We start from the raw sequence: 18457 nt of genomic DNA on the forward strand, positions 1-18457 counted from the left end.
ATGATACATTAAATATAGATCAATAATATTTAAAGTTACAAAAGTCCTTTGGTCAAGAGCAGTGAGTAATTCTCTGTCCCCTTTGTTCTTTGATGAACATTAACAGGTTTGTTAGGCTGCTTTCACTAAGATCTGCCGCAGATTTGACAGACCTCCCATTTTCTCTCAACTCTTTACATTCATTTATTAATGTAAAGAGTTACTAGTGGTTTTATTAAACTAATTTAAGACTGCTCTTATAAGGATACCTGACAAAGCTGACATTTAGGCAAAATTCTGTGTTATTGTTCATTTAAGCGCAAAAGAAAACTCACTACTGGTGTGCACGATACTGGCATCTTTCTGTTTGTTGTCACGTAGACAGGACATTCGCAGACAGCACATTATCTTTGTCTTGTCGCTCTGCAATTACTTGCCGCGTTACTTGCAATAAATATTTTTAAATCGCATGCATTAACTATTAAAAATGCTTTGAACACATAGAACGTCAGTGGAGAAAAGCCCTGCCCCGTACGATGGCAGGATTGGTTTCAAGTTTGTGATAAAGAAATTCGGGAATTCGTCTTTGATACACCGCAGTTTTTTATGCAGCAGACAATGATCAATTTGAAGAAAAATATAAAATAAATAAATATATGCACTATACTGCCAAAGGTTTTGGACGCTGCCTTGGCATGCACATGAACTTTAATGACATCCTATTCTTAAACCTGAGGGTTTAATATAGAGTCGGCCACTCTTTTGCAGCAATAACAGCTTCAACTCTTCTGGGAAGGCTTTCCACAAGGTTTAGGAGTGTGTTTATGGAATTTTTTGACCATTCTTCTTGAAGCCCATTTGTGAGGTCAAGCACTGATGTTGGACGAGAAGGCCTGGCTCTCAGTCTCCGCTCTAATTCATCCAAAAGGTGTTCTATCGGGTTGAGCTCAGGACTCTGTGCAGGCCAGTCAAGTTCCTCCACACGATCATCTTTATGGACCTTGCTTTGTGCACTGGTCCGCAGTCATGTTGGAACAGCATGCTTTGCGCTTGGCACAATGCATCAACCAAACTTTACGCTTGGCACAATGCAGTCAGGCAATGGAAACCCATTCCATGAAGCTCTCTACATACAGGTCCTTCTCAAAAAAATTGCATATTGTGATAAAGTTCATTATTTTCCATAATGTAATGATAAAAATTAAACTTTCATATATTTTAGATTCAGTGCACACCAACTGAAATATTTCAGGTCTTTTAGTGTTTTAATACTGATGATTTTGGCATACAGCTCATGAAAACCCAAAATTCTCAATTGCACCTCAAAAAATTAGCATATTTCATCCGACCAATAAAAGAAAAGTGTTTTTAATACAACAAAAGTCAATCTTCAAATAATTATGTACAGTTATGCACTCAATACTCGGTCGGGAATCCTTTTGCAGAAATCACTGCTTCAATGCGGCATGGAGGCGATCAGCCTGTGGCACTGCTGAGGTGTTATGGAGGCCCAGGATGCTTCGATAGCGGCCTTAAGCTCATCCAGAGTGTTGGGTCTTGCGTCTCTCAACTTTCTCTTCACAATATCCCACAGATTCTCTATGGGGTTCAGGTCAGGAGAGTTGGCATGCCAATTGAGCACAGTAATACCATGGTCAGTAAACCATTTACCAGTGGTTTGGGCACTGTGAGCAGGTGCCAGGTCATGCTGAAAAACCAAATCTTCATCTCCATAAAGCTTTTCAGCAGATGGAAGCATGAAGTGCTCCAAAATCTCCTGATAGCTAGCTGCATTGACCCTGCTCTTGATAAAACACAGTGGAGCAACACCAGCAGCTGACATGGCACCCCAGACCATCACTGACTGTGGGGACTTGACACTGGACTTCAGCCATTTTGGCATTTTCTTCTCCCCAGTCTTCCTCCAGACTCTGGCACCTTGATTTCCGAATGACATGCAAAATTTGCTTTCATCCGAAAAAAGTACTTTGGACCACTGAGCAACAGTCCAGTGCTGCTTCTCTGTAGCCCAAAAGTGTCTTGACCTGGGGAATGCGGCACCTGTAGCCCATTTCCTGCACACGCCTGTGCACGGTGGCTCTGGATGTTTCTACTCCAGACTCAGTCCACTGCTTCCGCAGGTCCCCCAAGGTCTGGAATCGGTCCCTCTCCACAATCTTCCTCAGGGTCCGGTCACCTCTTCTCGTTGTGCAGCGTTTTTTGCCACACTTTTTCCTTCCCACAGACTTCCCACTGAGGTGCCTTGATACAGCACTCTGGGAACAGCCTATTCGTTCAGAAATTTCTTTCTGTTTCTTACCCTCTCGCTTGAGGGTGTCAATGATGGTCTTCTGGACAGCAGTCAGGTCGGCAGTCTTACCCATGATTGCGGTTTTGAGTAATGAACCAGGCTGAGAGTTTTTAAAAGCCTCAGGAATCTTTTGCAGATGATTAGGTTAATAGCTCGTTTAGAGAACCTTTTCATGATATGCTAATTTTTTGAGACAGGAATTTTGTGTTTTCATGAGCTGTATGCCAAAATCATCAGTATTAAAACAATAAAAGACCTGACATATTTCAGTTGGTGTGCAATGAATCTAAAATTTAATTTTATCATTAAATTATGGAAAATAATTAACTTTATCACAATATGCTAATGTTTTTAGAAGGACCTGTACTTTTCTTGAGCTAATCTGAAGGCCACACAAAGTTAGGTGGTCTTTTCCTATTGACTCTGCAGCAAGTTGCTGTTCTGCACACTGTTAGCTACAGCATGCGGCATGTTAGCTAATGAGCACCGGATTGTTTGGCACGGAGCAGCAGTTCTTAAATGACCGAGAACAATATGCTGACCAGCTGACCGCAACCCTCCCCCTCTCTCTATTAAGCTGTATTAGTACCCAGGCATGCTATCTTCATCTTTTTTTCTGTCAGTCTTACCTGCTGTCCGTACACTGCCCGCTGCTCCTCGCAAAACAACACCCTGATTACCGCTTTCATTCTGCCTCTAACATCTCAATGGCTGCTGCATACACTATGTCTACAACTCTCTTCTCAAATACACACACACACACACACATGCACTAAGCCCTTCAGCAGATGGGCCTCAAAGCCGCTTTGAGTGATCACATTATAGACTGAGTACTTTAACTTTCTCTCCACAACACTTTCCCACAGACAATGGGGAATAATTACGAAACGAGGTCGACAGGACATTGAGACAGAAGCTCAAACATGAACTTGGCGAGTGAGTTTCTGTTATAACGCCAAGTTTTGTTTTGTGTTCTCCTTACATGAACTCGAAGAACTGTCCACTATGCTAACAATGCTAATCCTGTTTCCATAAGAGAGGCCCCTCATATTAAAGGGGTACTTCAGCGCTGGGAAGATGAATCTGTATTTAAACTGGGTCATCAATGTAGTAGAAATGTGAAATTATTTTTCAATTTGGCGCTTTCTATACTGAGAAAAGACAGAAAATGTATTTTTGTCTCATGGGGATGAAAGACTACAATTCCCAGAATGATTAGCTGCCCTGTGAGGCCATTCCCAAAGCCACCGCTACTGGATTACAGTGACTGAGTTCAAAAAGTACAATTAAATACTGAACGTGTGTTCAATATAACGATCGAGTTGCCGCGTGAGTCTCACAGCAGACTCAGATTAGGAGTCAGACTACAATTAACGTCATAAATGAGCTGATGAGCTCTCGTGATGACAGCTGAGGTAATCGCGACCACATTCGCGGCATACATTCACAACGTGTTTTCAGTTCATGCCTTTGGAAGCTTAACTTTCATAGAAATTAATTTGAGAAGTTAAAACACTTACATTGCTTAGCATTCGTTTAAATTAATGCCTGTAGCTTAGCTGTGCTGTAAGTGTGATCTCCATTCCACATGCGGCAGTGAAAACATGCGGAAATGGCTCCCTCTGCTGGCTGTAGTCTTTAGGCTCTGGGCAAACATTCCTCTCATGACGCAAATATCGTCGAGAGGAATTTTTCCAGAAATAAAATGCATAAATCTCTCGTCTCAGGGGGATATAAGAGGGGGGAACACGGTCATTTGAATATACTCCAGGGTTTCTACTGATACAAAGCCATATACTAATCGCTGAAGTAACCCTTTAACAAAATTTTAAAAAGTAAGTTACTAATGGACTAGTATGGGACAAGAAAAGCTAGAACTTCATTTCAACAAAATAGCCTGCAGCTGTTGTAGGCTCATATTTTTATATTCAAATTATGTTTAACTGTTTGCAGCAAATTAACCACATTGCAAAAAAGTGTCGATTTCAAAGGGGATTTTTTTTAGCAACAATAAATTTGATTAAAAGTGACAGTAAAAAAATTTATGTAACAAATATTTCTATTTAGAATAAATGCTGTACTTTTAAACAAAGAATCCCTGAAAACCTGTATCACGTTTTCCTTTAAAATACTAAGCTGCAACAGTTTTGTTGATAAGTGTTTCCTGAGCAGCAAATCATCATAGAATGATGAGAAGGGTCATGTGACACTTAAGACTGGAGACCTGATGCTGAATATTCGGCTTTTATCACAGAAATTATTTACATTTTTAATTGTATTAAAATAGAAAACAATTGTTTTTAATTGTAAATATTTTACAATATTACTGTTTTACTGCATGTTTGTTGCAGGTGAACATAAGAGAATTCTTTCAAAAAAAAAAAAAAAAAAAAAAAAAAAAAAACCTTTTCTGTCACACTCACGGCTGATACAAAGAAATACAATAAAGAGCTGGATCTATTCGCAGCAGTTGATTTATTAGACATAAACTCAAATAAACAAAGTACTCAGGCTACTCAGACTAGATAAACATGAACAGACAAATTAACCGATCAAAACAGGGCTAAAATACACACACACACAAACTAATCAATCAAACAAGCATCAGGTGTGCAACAAAATCATCTCAATGAGAAACCATGGAAACCGAACTAAGACGTGCATTTCAATGTTTTTACTGGAAAAACAAGACCAATGCTGATAAGGAAATATTTTTTTTGCGGTGCACAAATACAAAGTACAATGTTATTGAGTCTAAAAAGCTTGTTACATTTATATATCACCTTTTAATAATGTGATTATTATTATTATTAATAATATTATTATTAATAATAAATCATTATAATAATTTGTTACATTTATATAGTGCTTTTCTGGTGTACTCAAATCGCTTTACAAATTGAAGGGGGGAATGTCCTCAACCACCATCAATGTGCAGCATCACCTGGATAAAACAACGGCAGCCATATTGTGCGTGAACGCTCACCACACACCAGCTTATGGCGGAGAGAAGATGGAGTGATGAAGCCAATCAGTGTATGGGGATTATTAGGAGGCCGTGATGGACAGGGGCTTTTTTTTCCGAAGGAGATCCTGGAATTTTTACTGACCACAGAGATTCAGGACCTCAGTTTAATGTCTCATCTGAAAGACGATGCTTGTTATAGTACAGTGTCCCCATCACTATACTGGGGAGTTAGTACCCACACAGACCACAGGGTGAGCGCCCCCTGCTGGCCTCACTAACACCTCTGCTAGCAGCTCCTAGTTTTCCCAGGAGGTCACCCATCCAGGTACTGACCAGGCTCAGCCCTGCTTAGCTTCAGTGGGAAACCGGTCTCAGACTACAGGGTGATATGGCTGCTGCCTGGCGATGTGGATATAAATCTCTTATGTTTTTATGCTTTTTTTTTGGAACTATGACTAAGAGTTTAAGCTCATCATTCCAGCCCTGTTTACCCTCAGATCACTGATGCGGGGTCAAGAGCACAACCTGCAATACATGCTAAATCCTATTTTAATGAGGACAATGATATACAATAAATAAACCCAATGTTGGGTCAAATATGGACTAACCCAGCAATTGGGTTGTTTTAACCCAGCGATTGTTTTGTTTTAATCCTGCGGTTAGGTTAAATATTTGCTTAAAACAACCCAATCGCTGGGTTAAAACAACCCAATTGCTGGGTTAGTCCATATTTGACCCAACATTGGGTTTTTTTTTTTACCCAGAATTTTTTAGAGTGTGTATATATATATAGGAACGGTGTCCACTACTCCCTCGCTATTGTACAGATGTCACTGTATGATCACCTGAGGCACAGGACAGTTATAAACGCTTACAGACGGCACACCTGCAGGCAGCGCTGCTCTCTCATGTGCACAGATGGGACATCTGGTAGAGCTGCAGGGACTCCGTGTGTGCGAATCTATAAACAAAGTGTCGTAAGTGACCTCAAGATGCTCAGGTGTCCCACTTGAGTAACGAAAGAAGGAGTCGCCACAGATTCATTCAGAAAAAGCTCTCAGTTTGACCTCTACACTGACGTGTGGACTTCCACAGATCTAGTCTTTCTGTATTCTTCCTGCTATATTTGGGTTTTCTCTTTGTGCCTCCCTATAATTGGCTCTGCCCTCTTTTCAAAAACATAAAAGCCACAGATGTCTCAAAGTCTGAGTCCTTGATTTGGTCTTGAGTATATGTGGGTCACTAATAACAGATCGACTAAAGGCCCGTTCCCATCAAGGACATTAACTATAATAATAAAGATAGAAAATTGTTGTAAATATAACAGAAAAGCAGAGCCCACACCACAGCTATAACAGCACAGAGAAACAATATGGTTGGAAACACTTTCAGATAATTTTTCCCTGTGGATGAAAGAAAAGAATCACTGACATTAAATCAGAATCCATTCTGCAAGCATTTAAAGCAGCAGAAGACAAAACTGCAGCTCATGCTTAGATTAAACAGAACGATTGAGGAACTGGTGTGAACACTAATTCAAATTGACCCAAAGTGAGAGCAGTTACGTGACATGACGTGACATGGCCCTATGCAGTATGTGCTGAAAGAGTTTAGAAATGGGATTTAGAATATAAACCTGTGCTCTTGTGTGCATAAGTGTTTCTCACTTCTGTGTAAATGCTGAGAAGGAGTTGAGTCAAGCTGGTTGAGTTAGACAGTGGTGGCAATTACCGGAGATCAACACGCCTCCAAGATTGGAGCTGTACTAGCGAAAAGGCAGAATCAGGCTCCACACACAATCATACAGCAAAATAGTCAATACAACCAACTCATACAATAGAACATGCAGACAAATGCCACAAGACTGATTTCAAATCTCTGTTCCTGTTTCCAGGGTGCACAAAACACATTTTGGGACAAAAATGACCTCATGTGGCCATTGTAGGCACTTCCGATGGTGGACAAGGGTCACCATTCTGATGGGTCTATGGCTACGCATCTCCATACACAGCAGAGTGTGATGCATAACCATTGTCCTAAAGCCATTATTAAAATTGTAGTGTGACTTGCGCCGCAGTGGACCAGACGGGATAGCCTTCGTTGTCCTTGTGCATCGATGAGCCTTGGCGCTCAACACCCTGTAGCCGTTTTGTGTTTTACCCCTTCTTGGACCACTGTTGGTAAATTCTCCCCGTTGCTGACCAGAAACAACACACAAGCCTTCCCATTTCAGAGATACTCTGACCCAGTCGCCTTGCTATAAAATTTGAACCATGTCAAAGTTGCTCAGATCTTTATTTCTGCCCATTTCTCTGCATCTAACACATTGATTATGAGAACTGATTGTTTGCTTACCATCTAATCTAATCAGACCCTAATATATTATATGAATATATACCTTAAAATATGCCTTGGTAGGAGATGATCAACGATAATCGCTTTACACGTGAATGGTCAAAATGTTCTGGCTCGTCAGTGTAAATTCATCTTAATTTTTTAACCAACTTTCAATTAAAATGTTGAATATTTGTTGATTTTTTGATTCAAATTTCTCTGAGAAGGCAGATATTTATATGAGGTTTAAATTAAGTGACTTTTTTTCCAGGTCCCATTGGTGCTTGGAGTTCCCTTGCCAATTAGTGGAGAGATGATTAAGAAAGCTTGCTGCTGATTAATACTGCTGCTACCAATCAGCTTTGCTGCACAGATGACGTTAATATTGTACTTAAACACACCAACAAACTCTGAATGTGGACTTAATAGAAGAAATACACAGTATGTAAAGGGCTGCAGATAAAGACAACAAGAATTGGATATACAGTGAATTAAAGTTTTGTAATATGGGATAATTTCCAAGTGGCTATGCTATAATTGGTTAATAATATTTTTTTCCCCAACCACACAACAACATTCATAAGAAAAAGTATTGAAATGCTGTTGCAAATGGAAAGTTACTGAGTAAAAAAAGCACAATAAGACCAAAGACATTTATTAAAAAAGGTAATTAGTACTCCTTTTACTTCATGCTGTCTTTAAAAGGCACCCTTTTGCAATCACACTTGTTCTCATTAGTGTTGTTATTGATAATTAAACTTAAAATAAAAAAAATTATTAACTAAAAGAAAGCTGAAATAAAACTATTCCATTAAACTTACATTAAAAAAATTAAAAATGTTAAATGTTGCCTTAGCAACTAACTGAAATAAAAAAATTAACCTATATAAATATATAAACTAATAATTAAAAAGAAATAAATGACAAAAGCTTAAGTTAAAGTAAAACTGATAATTCGTCATATGAATGAATACTATACTAGTATATAAATAAATCCAGTAGAGCAAATACTAAGTGAGTATGTAAAGTGATAAACACCTTTTAAACATGACAAACTCAAATCCTGTCACTGTTTAATCGATATAGCATTCATCAAGACTATGGCATCCCTCCAAATGGATAGAAATCATCGGAAGGGAAAAAAGCTCTTTGCCTGCATTACTTATGGTGTAAAAACTGTCATGTGACAATCTGCATCTGCCAGAAAATTGATTGGAATGTGGGAAGACCATGTTTCTCACCTCTGTATGGGTGGTTCCTACGGCAGGCTCCTCCACTGTCAGCTCCATGTGGCTCTCCTCTCTCAGCTGGGGACAAACACACACACACACACTTTCAGAAGTCATTTACATCTCTAATGTCTGACTCCAGGGGTGCTTCCCAATTCTTATTTGTGCATCCTTGTTTCCTTTCCTAAGGAAGAGGAAAAGTCGCGAGGGCGGAGGAATTGAATCAAGTGAATTGATATATCCTCGCTCCCTTTAACGTCACTTCAAAGCAGCGTCAGTTAATGATGACACCGCTGAATTTAGTCGGGATTCTTGAACATTAGAGATAACTATTTATATTGTAAGCTTCAGCCTCCACAAAATACCACATTTGTCCATATTTTAATCAATATTACCAGTTATTATTAACAAAGAATTCCAGTTATTAACTGTTTTTTCGTTGTATAATATTAGTTTCTATTCGTATCTTTCATTTTCTTGTGCTTTGATATAATTCTACAACTGTCAGGTGTTGTTATTTGACAAACATTTGTGTCTTGTACATGTAAACATAGTAATAATGATTAATAAACTGTGGCACGATGTGAAGGGGGAGGAGATTTAATGCTTGCATCACATTTAGTCGATAAAACACTTCCGCAAAGAATACTCCAGTGTATCCTCGCTCATGACTCCTCAGGAAGCCTCCTCACTCCTCCATCCGCGCGGTGCAATAAGAGAATTGAGATCTCCTACAAGATGGCTGAGCTCCATCGGTTTCCGGGTCATAGAATGGAGGACGGAGGAGCGAGGAAACGAGGGAGATATTGAGAAGCACCCCAGAAGCATTTCACTTTAAGTATACGAGTAACGTTTCTAGAACATTAATGTAACATTTGATATGGTATTGATATTCTCAAGTGAGCTGCTGATATTCAAGAGCAGGGAGGATATTTAGATTAACAGCAGGATTTTAAGGGAGATTTTGCTTTCATATGTTACACATTCATTAAAAGAGCATTTTATCTGAAGTCAGACAATTAAGAAAAAACTCAGCTTGGAAAGTCTGTCAACAAATAATGTATAATGTATAAGGCAGGCTGAAGGAAGAGGGATGGCAAGATGCATCAGTCTGAATCTCACAAACACAGCCCTTATATAAGATATAACAGCCAACCGCAGCGGCACAGACACTCACACACACACACACACACACGGGCCACATAAATGATTAACATCCTGAAGACCATGATATGTGATTGTGTGCTCTTTTAAAAATATATATAATTTCATAATCCTCTCATCTAAACGCCATTTCAAAGATTTGAGGAGAGTTGTTTTAAACCAAGATAAATAATACAAATCTTAAAATATATATATTTTATGTTTTTGAACAAAGTCTTTCACACTCACCAAGGTTACATTTTGATAAAAAATGCAAAGTACTAAACAAGTTAAAATAGTTTAACAATTTAAAACAATAATATATTTTAAAATGAACTAATTAATTCCAATGATGGCAAAGCTGAATATTCAGCATCATTATTCCAGTTTAAGTGTCACATGATCCTTTAGTAATCATTCTAATATGCTGATACATTAAGAAATATTTCTTATCATGATCAGTGTTGAAAACAGTTGTGTTGCTTAATATTTTTTGTGAGAACTTTTTAGGATTCTTTGATTAACAAAGTTTAAAAGAACAGCATTTATTTGAAATATACATCTTTTTAATTATACATTTCTTTTTTAAACAAATAAAGACAACATTTAATGCATCCTTGGTGAATATTTAATTTCCTTAAAAAAGACATGACAACTGACATAGCTAACAGATTATAAAAGTACATGCGTTTTGTTAATTGTATTTTGTAAATAATAAACAAACAACATTTTGTATGGTAATGGCTCAGTGAAAAATTCAACAGATTTAAAGATGCTGAGGACAGGATGTCATCCTTCTGTCCAGTAAGACCATGAGACACTGGGAGACACAGCACACACACAGAGAAAGCGTCCCCCTAGTGGCAGTATGCAACAACAACAAAAACGCTGTCTGAATTTACACTGATGACTGCACCACATGCACTGGCAAAATAATGCAGTTATTAACCTGATAAAAATACTGCATAATAAATAAAAAACACCCATAAATACACAGAAACATTATATGCTTATATGAAAATGAGATGCTGTTTTGTATTTAACTATGCAGTTGAAAATACAACAAGCTTTAATCTTTCCGCTATGCATTTTTAAATGAAATCCGCTGAGCAACAAGAATCTCGTCTCAGGCCCTTTTCGGTCCAGTGTAATCTCCCTTTCTCAGAAAATTGAAGTCATTAATCACACAAGTCTCTAGTACACTTGTACAATTTTATCAGTAGGTGTTTGATTGACACGTCTTATGCTTTTGTGAGTGCTGATGCGTCAGCAGACCTAAGCAGTGCTGCAGAATTCACCAGCGTCTGAGAACACAAAGCCTGCTTACAGCTCTAGAGCTATTTGTATTCTTCAGATATCTACAACTTCATTTATTGCCTTTAATTATACCGTCACGAGTCTTTCCACTCAACGTTATCACAGCACATGAGAGACAAGGCCTCGAACACATATGAAGAGTGCTTTTCCAGCCATTTTAAGAGAAAAGAACAATCCCAAATGAGATTTTCTTCAAGAGCAGAATCAAGATTAAATGGAAAGCAGCATTTTAATCCCCAGAATCGTATATATGTCTCTACTGTAGTTTCGGAAGACATCTCAACAATGTCTCATTAGATTTGTCAAAATGCTAAAATCCACAACAACAAAAAAAGTAATAATAAAATAAGAGTTTTTTTTTTTTTTTTGAACTCACATTTCCATTTCTCTTCAAAAACTTCCAAAAACATTGTTTCAGTACACAGTCTATTTTTGCTGCGACGCTTACACTGATTAAAGCCACAGTGCCTTGTTCTGGTTTAAACTACACCTGCTAACACAAAAAATGGGGCATGGCTTCTGTAAATAAATGTGCTATCCATTACTTCACTTATCCATGCCAAAATCAGGATGTTGATTCTATAATAACTATTTTAATATAATTGATTCATGCATTGACAAAGCTAAAATAATACTACAATTAGAGCTGGGTATCGAGTTCAATACTCTTTAGAGGCACTGACCGAACTGCCACGATTACCATTGAGAATCGTAAAAGGCCTCGTTGGTCCATACCAAATTTCGATACGCAGCTCGCACACGAGGATATAGTGTACAGTTAATTACTGTTTTCCTTGATGGAGCCGTGGTGCCCAGCACACATGTGCAGTGTAAATAGGGTGTAAGCGTCCCAAAAGTGTGGCCACATTTCACCAGGTTTCGATGCCAACAGCACGCAATGCAATATTTGTGACAAGATAATTGCTGCCAAGGCTGGAAACACAACAAATCTGAAGCACTTGACAGTGCACGGAATAAGAAAGTTGCTCCGCATTCGACTGCAAGAAGAACTGCAGTGCATCACATAAATGAACTGAAACTTAGCATATAGGCTACTTGCCTCACAGACATGACAAACAGGCCTATATAAAGCTTGAAATGTCTACTTTTAAACAAACCAATTCAAATGGAAAACAAATACTTTATGTAATCCAAATCAAAGCATTGTGAACTTCATCTTTGCAGCCAACATGGACTCAGAAAACACTAGTTAATCCTTGTTATTTTTACATTCTTAATCATTAGGCTACTTTTGCCAATGCTTTGCAGCAAAGCTTTATGTGCCATTGAGCATGAGGCATCCACCCCCCTAAGATAAAACATTTTTTGGAGGTAATGTGCAATGTATTTTGTTCAAATGAAGGGGAAAAAAATGGTATTAAAAAAGCTATTGGTATAAAAAAAATATATAATAACCACAGTGGCTATGGCCTATTCTGTGTTTGAAGCAAAGCCAGTTGAGAACCACTAGAGCTATCTGAAGATTCTGTATTTGTCTCACCTCTGGTGGTGTGGAAGCTGGCTGCGGACCCTCTGTGGGTAATGTCGAATTGGTGGCAGTGTGTTCCCACTGTTGAGCCATGTGATTCACCTCCACCAGCTTCTGCTCACAGCTTTTCTGAGAGTTCAGCAGGGTCACTTCATAAAACTCCTGGATATCTACATAGAGAGAGATAGAGAGAAACACTATAAATGTCTTTTTAATACCTACTCGAACTCTGTTGTAGTTTCCACACCCATTTTGCCTAAATGGGCTTGTGGATTAAAAACCAACATAATCTCTAGCTGGCAGCAGATCAAATTAAACACAGGCAATTTATTAGATTGATTCGGTGGCATCTAACTGAAAATGGGGGGGGGGGGACATGCTTGTTTATTCCGTAAAAAGTGGATATTTGAGAGCCAGCTATGGTACAGATTAATTTGTGTTTCTGGGTCAAAAAATGAGATTAGACACACATTTCTAGCTAGCTTAGGCAAACAGATTCCAAGTCACATCACAATGAGAAAATATGTAGGGCTCTCAAATAATTCCCATGACTGTGCAACAACTATGTTTTACATATACAGTTTATTTGTGGGAACATAATGTTGTCACAGGTTTGGTGTGTAGCAAATACAATAACCAGAAGCTTGATGCACAATGATCGAAGAAACAAAATATTTAATAAACCACAGAGAGCAAGAACACCACATATTCCACCAATGTTAACACAGATTCACGACGAACTGGGAAAACTGATGGCAAGGATCAAGGGACAGGTGTGAGCTAATCAGAAACCACAGTGACAAATGAATGAGAATTTCAGGCAAGGACATTGACAATGAAAGGGAAAATATAATAAAATCCAACTGACCAACTTAATTTTTTTGTAAATAAAAAGTGTATACATATATATACACTTTTTATTTACAAAACAATTAAGTTGGTCAGTAAAAACATTAGATCATTTATTTATTTGTACTTTCTTTTTGTGTGTGTGTGTGTGTGTGTGTGTGTGTGTGTGTGTGTGTGTGTGTGTGTGTGTGTGTGTGTGTGTGTGTGTGTGTGTGTGTGTATTTTTGATGGCTACAAAACACTCCAAAAAAGTCAGGAAATGAAAGCTGAAAGGATTATACAGGTGCTGGTCATTTAATTAAAATATTATCAAAAAAGTTTATTTATTTCACTAATTCCATTCAAAAAGTGAAACTTGTATATTGTATTCATTCATTACACACAGACTGATATATTTCAAATCTTATTTTATATCTTTTAATTTTGATGATTATTACTGATACCTAAGGAAAATCCTTATTTGAATATTGTGAAAAGGTTCAATATTAGACGCACCCTAGCGGCAGAAAATTGAATCTGCCCGCAAGTGTCGTCTAGGAACTCTCAATACCCTTCTGAGCTGTATTTCTCACTCGCTGGACGGCCCAATCACATCATGTATAGAGTCGGCGGGCGGGGCCATAATGATGACGGCCGAGTTGCGTTTGCGTGCTTCTAGTAAACACAGAAACTGGCGAACGGCGGCGGTCTTTCAAATCAGCTTTGACTGCGATTCTGGAAGACTTGGAGTTAAGAAAAGAACTCTCTGAGAAAAGTTTTCTCTGAGAAAAGAACAAAGAACGGCACTGAAGTCATTCTTAAAAAGGGAAGATGTGTTCGGAGTTTAGCCGACCGGATACGGTGAATGTTTAATCTATCAACAAGCTCTGCTTCACCTTTGTTGCTCTGGTTGGTGTAGCGCTTTCCTATCGCGTGCAGAGCGAGTTTGAAAGACAACCGTTTATCCCGCCCCTCGGATTGAGATTGTCTATGGTGAGTTTCCAGACCAAACATCTTGATGTGGGTCTGGCTTGTCAGGCTACAAAACACCTGCAGAGGCCTTTAAATGGTCTCACAGTCTAGTTCTGTAGGCTACAAAATCTTGGGGAATGATGCTGACTTGACAGTTGTCCAAAAGACGACCACTGACACCTTGCACAAGGAGGGCAAGACGCAAAAGGTCATTGCAAAAGAGGCTGGCTGTTCCCAGAGCTGTGTCCAAGCATATATTAATAGAGAGGCGAAGGGAAGGAAAATATGTGGTAAAAAAAAAAAGTGTACAAGCAATGGGTATAACCGCACCCTGGAGAGGATTGTGAAACAAAACCCATTCAAAAATGTGGGGGAGATTCACAAAGAGTGGACTGTAGCTGGAGTCAGAACTTCAAGAACTACTACGCACAGACGTATGGAAGACAGAAGCGTCTCGCCTGGGCTAAAGACAAAAAGGACTGGACTGCTGCTGAGTGGTCCAAAGTTATGTTCTCTGATGAAAGTAAATTTTGCATTTCCTTTGGGAATCAGGGTCCCAGAGTCTGGAGGAAGAGAGGAGAGGCACACAATCCACGTTGCTTGAGGTCCAGTGTAAAGTTTCCACAGTCAGTGATGGTTTGGGGTGCCATGTCATCTGCTGGTGTTGGTCCACTGTGTTTTCTGAGGTCCAAGGTCAGCGCAGCCGTATATCAGGACGTTTTAGAGCACTTCATGCTTCCTGCTGCTGACCAACTTTATGGACATGCAGATTTCATTTTCCAACAGGACTTGGCACCTGTACACAGTGCAAAAGCAACCAGTACCTGGTTTAAGGACCATGGTATCCCTGTTCATAACTGGCCAGCAAACTCATCTGACCTTAACCCCACAGAAAATCGATGGCGTATTGTGAAGAGGAAGATGCGATATCCAGACGGAACAATGCAGAAGAGCTGAAGGCCACTATCAGTGCAACCTGGGCTCTCATAACCCCTCATAACACGCAAATTTTCATGTTCATACTTTTCAGTTGGCCAAGATTTCTAAAAATCCTTTCTTTATATTGGTCTTAAGTAATATTAAAATTTTCTGATATACTGAATTTGGGGTTTTTCTTAGTTGTCAGTTATAATCATCAAAACGAAAATAAATAAACATTTGAAATATATCAGTCTGTGAGTAATGAATCAATATAATATACAAGTTTCACCTTTTTGAATGGAATAAGAGAAATATATCAACTTTTTGATGATATTCTAATTACCAGCACCTGTAGAATAGCCAAGTTAAACTGTTTTTGAAACAGTCATAAAGTAATAGGTGAGGTTATTGTGTTTCGAAAAGGAACAAGGATTTGTCATGGCTCACCACAATTTCATGAGAAGAAAAAAAAATCACATTTCTCAATGCAAGATTGCAAAGGATTTAGGTCTTTCACCATCTAGAATACAAATGTTGTGAAAAGATTCAGGGAATGCAGAAACATCTCAGTACATGTAGGGCAAGACAGGAAACCTGTTTTAAATGTATGTGACCTTCTAGCCCTCAGATGGAACTGCATTTGGAAAACTGTTGTCAGTCTGCTGCTGCATCAAGAAACTCCATCCAGGCTTTCATCAGAAAAAGGCACAAAAGCAAACATCAGGCTTTGTTTTATAATCTCTGTGGTTGGACTGATAGGATCCTGAGTTCACCTATGACAAAGTCTTTGTTGGCAGAGTCTATGAATGTCAGTAATGTGAGGGTCAAAACTCATGTAATTGACAGTTTCAGGTAGATCTTGGCATTATTTTGGACAAAAGTTTCTACTGACATTAATGGAGATAGGGCAGCGAGGGGAGGAGATTTTTTGATGTGTCAATGATGAGTTCATGAGGAGAAATAGGCAACTGATTGGTGATATAACTGCTTCCGTGAAGAAGAAAAAAAGTGTCATTAAAAGAAAAGACGATGTGACAGTTGTAAATATACCCCTGTCCAAACTTAGAGTGTGTTGCAGTCCTCAAAATAAATGCTTATTTTGACAAAATACGATTAAGGTGGTCAGTGAAAACATTGGAAAACATTGCTTAGCACTTTTATGAGTTAAATAGTTTCTTTACAAAATGTCCCAACTTTTCTAGAAATGGGGTTGTAAACAAGACATGATTATAAACTAATCAAAACCTACATGTGACAAATGTGTGTGTGTGTGTGTGTGTGTGTGTGTGTGTGTGTGTGTGTGTGTGTGTTAAATAAAATATTTTATAAATAGTAATTTTGTTGTACTCCTATTTCTATGTACAACAATGTGAAAAAAATGAATGAATAGGGAAAGGTATGATACCAAAGTCCCTTTAAGACAAGTAATTTTGCTTAGCGACCATCTTTTAAAAACAGGCATGCAAGTGCATCTCTTTGAATGGGGAAACATCAAATTCTCATTTATTACATTTTAAATCATAAATTTTGTTTAGCATATCATGACAAAAAAGCATTTTTTAGCCTGGACAATGTTGACGCTCAATCGTAAACACTTTCTAACAGCACCTGCAGTGATGTGATGACTTAAAACTAATTGGCCATTTCATTTAGAAGGCGGGGCTTATTCGCCATATCGGGCATTGCATATATAAAGTCTTTGGTGATACTAAATGAGGTCAGAGGTGGGGTGAGCTGTATTACTCTTATGGTTCAACTCTTTTCCATCCAGCCTGAAGAGATACTAAACAGAGACGTCAGAGATCTCCAAATATTTAAACTAAAGTGCAAGCATTTGCAGGAACCATCTGGAGAGCTCTGTTCTTTCAGACTTAACAACACAGACTTAACAGCGACAGTTACATTAAGCCACAATGCATGGTGGGTAAAAGTCAGCAGCTCTGCCGTGAATCCAGCCACCATATGCTGTACTAAATGCTACAGATCCTGCATTGGAATGAACTAAGCTCCTGCTTTGACAGAGGAGATAAAAGAAAAGAACATTCTGTGTGTTTGGAGTGCCCATATGGAATTTGTGGATGAAATGTGCTCAGCACCAGATGACATTTTATCAAGCATTCCACATAAAAACCAAAGACAGAAATAGAGAAAATAAATCTGAGTGGATGCTGAATCTAAGGGTATTGTGAAAACATACCAAAAATTAAAAAGGGGACATTTACTAACTATAATATTCTGGCAGATATGACAAGAAATATAACAAACCTGCAGAGACTGAAAACATGTATGTGGAAGTTTACATGACACTTGTAAAAGTAACAACAGACAGTATCCAGCTATGTGACCAAAACTATATCATTTAAAACGGATAACATTTTCTAATTTCAGTATTTATACCTGCAGTTTTAATGATGTATTCATTGAGAGAATACATTAAATATTTGCACTTAAAAAAAAATGTCACAAAAATGTATAGTTAAATAAAACTGAAAATGTATATTTTTTGCTTACCCATCCACAGACAAATTCCGTTTTAGTGGGAAATCAGCATTCAATCAGCTAACCTTACTTCATAACACAGAGACTGCATTGGCCAACAGAACCACGTGAGTCCTTTACATGTGATAATGCATGTAAAGCTGCTCAGGAGACAATATAGCGTTGCCAAAGCACAAAACAGGCATTTTCCACCTAACAAAAGAAGCATCTTTCAAACAGAAGCTTCCAGTCTATTCTATCTTTAAGAGAGAGAGAATTAATTTACATGTAAATAAAACCTAATAACAAGACTCCATTTGTTATTCCTCCTACAGATGCCAGCCTGGCCCAGCGTTTCAGAGCGAGTCAAGTTCAACACATATCAATAACACTGTTTATTCAAGCATTCGAGTCGGTGCAATGCTGCAAACACCAACAAGATTACTTAAAATGTGATTTAGTCACTTTTGCCTCTAAAGTGGAAGGAC

General features: G+C 38.3%; 1 protein-coding gene across 13 annotated transcripts in view; it reads right to left on the reverse strand.

The window, feature by feature from the left end:
* Nucleotides 1–18457, reverse strand: part of dlg2 (discs, large homolog 2 (Drosophila)) — a 281667-nt gene that overhangs the window by 233723 nt on the left and 29487 nt on the right. For all 13 annotated transcript variants that reach the window (XM_067432627.1, XM_067432641.1, XM_067432628.1 and 10 more), the window contains exons 3-4: nucleotides 12783–12940; nucleotides 8834–8899 (exon numbers count right to left, since the gene is read on the reverse strand). In XM_067432627.1, coding sequence (XP_067288728.1) covers nucleotides 8834–8899; nucleotides 12783–12940 — 224 coding nt within the window. The remainder of the gene's footprint in view (nucleotides 1–8833; nucleotides 8900–12782; nucleotides 12941–18457) is intronic.

This window comes from Pseudorasbora parva, chromosome 23, assembly GCF_024679245.1.
Source record: "Pseudorasbora parva isolate DD20220531a chromosome 23, ASM2467924v1, whole genome shotgun sequence".
Taxonomy (NCBI): Eukaryota; Metazoa; Chordata; class Actinopteri; order Cypriniformes; family Gobionidae; genus Pseudorasbora; species Pseudorasbora parva.